The following is a 5,000-nucleotide window of genomic DNA, read 5'->3' on the forward strand; positions in this document are numbered from 1 at the left end:
TCAATTAGTATTGGGGTGATCCTTTCTCTTGGTGGGACACCTTTAATCACTCTTGCTCCTCTGTTTATTATGTTTTGTAATTTCTTCAGTTGTACTTTTGGTAAATTGTAATAGATGGAGTTGCAGCAGTCAATCCTAGTAATAACACAGATTATCACAGGTTTCTTTACAGATTTTTCATCCAGGTACTTTTTTATAAAAGCAATATTTCTTAGATGATAACCAGCAGTTGTTACTACATTATTTATTTGGACATTGAGAGATAAGTTACAGTCAAGAAATACACCTAGATCACGAACTTTACTCGGCACCAAGTCATTATTTATGTTCATTTGAATATCACCCAAGCTTTTCACGCTTTTTCTCTTTCCCACCACCATGAACTCAGTTTTATTCTCATTTTATTTTAGCTGTTTAATTGTCATCCATTCTCTAACACTATCAAGGATTCGGTTTAGAGTTTCAGTAGTGTCATCTATATCATTTATGGAGAAGTAAAATTGTGTGTCATCCGACACAAGCCTTTGTAGTATTTTCGATAGACCAATAGTATAGATGTAGAATAAGATTGGGCCAAGTAGACTCCCCTGGGGTACCCCTCTGTTTAAAGTTTCATATGATGAATAAGAGTTTCCAATTTGAACACAGGAATTTCTACCAACTAATTAGTCTTTCAGGTATTCGAAAGCTTGATCTTCAACGCTGATGTACCGTACAATCATTTAGCAGCAGTTCATGCACAACTGTATCAAAAGCCGCACTGAGGTCGAGTAATATTAAAATACCACATTTATTTTCATCCATCATTTCCAGCATATCATTTACAACAGAGCAGATGGCTGTCTCCGTAGAGTATGATTTTCCGTAAACAGATTAGTTGTCAAGCAAAGCTTCTATTACTTCTAAGTGGCTGAATAGTTGTTCAAGAACTACGTATTCAAGCTTTTGAATCAAAGGATAGATTCGAAATAGGTCTATATGAGCTTAATTTCTGGTAGTCCAGAGCATTTTTCAGAACTGGTGTGACTATAGCCATATTCTCAGATTTGGGAAACTTACATTCATCAGTGCTCGCATTTGCTATTCTCACTATTATTTCGGCTAGACTAGAAAAGTTTCTCTCTCCAATTGCTTCAGATATTGGCATAGAATCGATCGCGCTGTTTGTTTTCTTTGCTCTCTTCATAATCCTGGTGATATCGACTTGTGTTATGTTGTTAAATCTCATGAATTTTGTCTGTGTGCCTGGTGTATCATTAATCTGATGTTGAGTATTCACAAATGACTGGTTATATTTTCAATTTTGTTTTAAAAGAATACTAGAAAATCATTTGCTAGTTCCTGGTCACTGTATCCACCAGGTAGCTTCTTTTCGTTTACATTTCCCATTATACCATTTAGGAGACGATATAACTTATTTATGTCTGTTGCTGCTTCGCAGATCTTTCTTTTACAGTATTCACTTTTTTTACCTCTTAGTAGGTAGTTATATTGACACGTTGCAGTTTTGTATTCTACCCATGTACTTAACCGTAATTATTTTTTTATATTTCCGATATGAGTAATTAATGATCATTTCCCATCAATTTCTTAAATTGTGTGATAATCTTCCTTGTGAAAAACATTAAAATTAATAGAATTACATGTTTAATGGCTCTGAAATATTTTGGTATATTTGCAATATATGGAAAAGTCAATTACTTTGGTTAACTATTATTTACACACGTTTTAAGCATTGAAAGGAAATTCTTCAACTATGAGGATAATCCTAATATACCTTTGTTATATGACAATAAAAATGGGATATATGTGATCTTTAATTAATCTTCCCTAGGGTTTGACAACTCACTACTGTATGTCACGTAAAAAGAACGAGCCAAGACAGTTGAGCAGAGTTTTGTCCTAAATTTATCGGCAAACTATCGTAAAGAGTGTTTGTTGATTGTTAAATGAAAACCTACAATAGCTTAGTATTTTGTGGCTAATGTTACTCCTAATTCTTAATCACAAACACCCAAGCTATTTTCGTTACGAAGTACATCTCCATTTAGTTTCCTGAATTTAAGTTTCCATTCCACTTGGGGGATCTGTCAAAGGAAGAGGTCTAAAAAATGGCTTATATACATTACAGAGGAGATCTGCAGATGACAAGATAATAGATAATTTGAATCAAATGGGAGAGGGAGATGCGTCAAAGGACACTGTGATTGACGAAACCCTTTGAGGTTACGATTGAATTAAAACTCTGAGAAACGTCGTATAAAATGACTAAGAAGGGAATGTATAAATCGAGTGATGGGGAGGTCCACTTAATTTTAAGAGATAACAGTCTGCACCTGGGATGGGAGATGGAAATATAAATTACATGGAAGATTATGAATACTTGATGAAATATACACCAATTCCAGAAGCGAAGTTATCAAACAAAGTTATGACATTTTCAAAAAATATCACAGCATTTGCACTGGATAATCTACTACTGATGATACTAAAATAAACTTAAAAATCAATCGCACTCTATTCTTAGATTTAGATCCACGATGATATGAAATAATAAATAAAATAGAAATTATAATAAGTCAAAACATTTTACAGAAAACAACCATAATATTTATTTAAGAATAATGTTCACATCATTAGGAAAGTGGCTGGAGGGTACCGCTGTGATTCTAGAACGCAGATAAGCAAAATATCAAATATCTATAATCAAATATCTAATTGATAAGACATAGAATTCAAAGCACAAAGAACACCGATTCGAATAACAGACGTCTTTGAATAAGCCTATGAAAGTATTCTCAGACTCTCCGCTTTGAACGTAATCTCATAATCTAAAGAAAAAAAAATAAAATAAAATAAAAAGAAAAAAGACATATACGCCGTAAATTTGTAGTTTAGAAAACTATAAAAAAAACTTATTTCTCTAAAAAGTAGATATCAAAAACTTTTTTTATAACAAAAGTTGTCCATTTATCGTAAGAGATTTTTAGATGTTCTCGAAAGAGACTGAATGCACCAAGATAAAATAAACTTGTCAAAGACTAATGGATAGAAAAGGCCCCATATTTAGCAAAATCATATGAAAAAAATCAGAATTTTCTATTCCAAAGACATAACAAAGGGATAACAGATTCCGTCCTTATCACTTGAGACAGAGAGAGAGAGAGAGAGAGAGAGAGAGAGAGAGAGAGATTTCCGATATTAGTCTATGCTTAACAAGCAAAGAAGAGGAAGAACTTACAGTATATATCCAAGGTCCATTTATCAAAAAGAGGCGGTTCGTGTAAGTCCGGCGACTCCGCCCGACACTGCAGCGTCTTTCCGGCGTCGGAGACTTGTGGAGTCCATCGCAGATTGCTCGTCGTCACATTTCCTTCGTGGCTTGTCTGGCAAGAGACACAGAGACGATATAGACAAGATTTATAGGATGTTGCCACTCCTTCATGGCAGCTAAACTACTGCGATATAGTCTGTATCATTCCAGCACAGAATCAGAATATTTAGATAAGATTAAAGGATGTGTTTAATCCAATGCGTCATTTTGCGTATTAGAATTATAAACGAGAACAAAGAGGGCGTTTGTATTCATTCAATGGGATCGTACGTAAGTATCTTGAACTTTTTAGGAGGCAATCTACGAATTGTGTTTACCACCAGAGCATCATTTGCTGTTGGATGTTATACAGCAATCTAAGAGGGTCTGGCGTCATGCAATTACTTGAGTAAGATTAATTCTACTGCTCGACGTCCTTGATTGCTTGTCTTTCAGGATATCACTATGGAAGTTCTCATAACAAAATCCATTGTTTATCATCAGCATTTGTAGCATAGTTTTGGGGGAAACAATTCATCAACCATTCTCATACAGGGTGATTTTCATGTAAACAGACACAAATGTTTATAATTCTCTAACAATATACTGGTTATTCAATGAGTAAGGTTCCAGATAATTTCAGACAGGTGAAATTGACTGTGAACAATTATATCTGTTAAACGTAAAGAATATCATCCTAAGAATCATTAATAAGATTTTTTCTTCAAATTTTTATTATTTATAAAACCATCATACCTTTGCAATATTAAAACAGAAAAGAAATAAGTTTCACAGGCAAGAAGGATTGGCTGACAACAAAAAAAAATGGTATCGAGTAGTTAGTCATCTACGTTGGGATTAAGCTTGGCAAATTCCTTAAGAAATAATTCATGAGATTTTAAATTGATAACTTTAAAAAATGTTGCAGAAATACTTTAATAACAATGCTTTATGGCTCTGAAACATTTAATATATTTGCAATGTATGGAAAAGACAATTACTTCGGTTAACTATTATTTACAGACGTTTTAAGCATTGAAAGGAAATTCTTCAACTATGAGGATAATCCTAATATATTGTTTGAATATATTTTGGGTGTGCTCCCTCAGTTCAAAATCTAAATATCATTGAATCAAATAGACTATTATCTTTTTCTTTATCAATATTCTTAATATAAGTATTTATTTCATAATCGTAGCTTTATTGCTTGCATATTAAAAATATTTATTTTGCAAGCAGTACTTCTAATTATGAACAATTTCTTTCTATTTATCCAATTACTTCTATTTTTGTTCTAGACAAAATATATAGAACATTTTTCTTTCGAAAGAAATATTTCTTCTATCAGTTTTAATTAATTACTCATCTAAGACATGAAACAAAAGAAAATATTGAACACTTTTCTTTCGAAAGATATATTTCTTCTATCAGGTTTAATTAATTACTCATCTAAAATAAGAAACAAAAGGAAATATTGAACTTTTTCTTGCGAAAGATATATTCAATCTATCAGGTTTAATTAATTACTCATCTAAAATATGAAACAAAAGAAAATATTGAACTTTTTTCTTTCGAAAGATATATTTCTTCTATCAGGTTTAATTAATTACTCATCTAAAATATGAAACAAAAGAAAATATTGAACTTTTTTCTTTCGAAAGATATACAGTATTTCTTCTATCAGGTT

At 32.2% G+C, this 5,000-nt stretch overlaps 1 protein-coding gene across 2 annotated transcripts in view; it reads right to left on the reverse strand.

Annotated features, from left to right (window-relative positions):
- LOC137643596 (neural cell adhesion molecule 2-like) overlaps positions 1-5,000 on the reverse strand; it is a 392,266-nt gene that overhangs the window by 57,979 nt on the left and 329,287 nt on the right. For both annotated transcript variants that reach the window (XM_068376318.1, XM_068376317.1), the window contains exon 6: positions 3,242-3,386. In XM_068376318.1, coding sequence (XP_068232419.1) covers positions 3,242-3,386 — 145 coding nt within the window. The remainder of the gene's footprint in view (positions 1-3,241; positions 3,387-5,000) is intronic.

Source organism: Palaemon carinicauda, chromosome 7, assembly GCF_036898095.1.
Source record: "Palaemon carinicauda isolate YSFRI2023 chromosome 7, ASM3689809v2, whole genome shotgun sequence".
Lineage (NCBI taxonomy): Eukaryota > Metazoa > Arthropoda > Malacostraca > Decapoda > Palaemonidae > Palaemon > Palaemon carinicauda.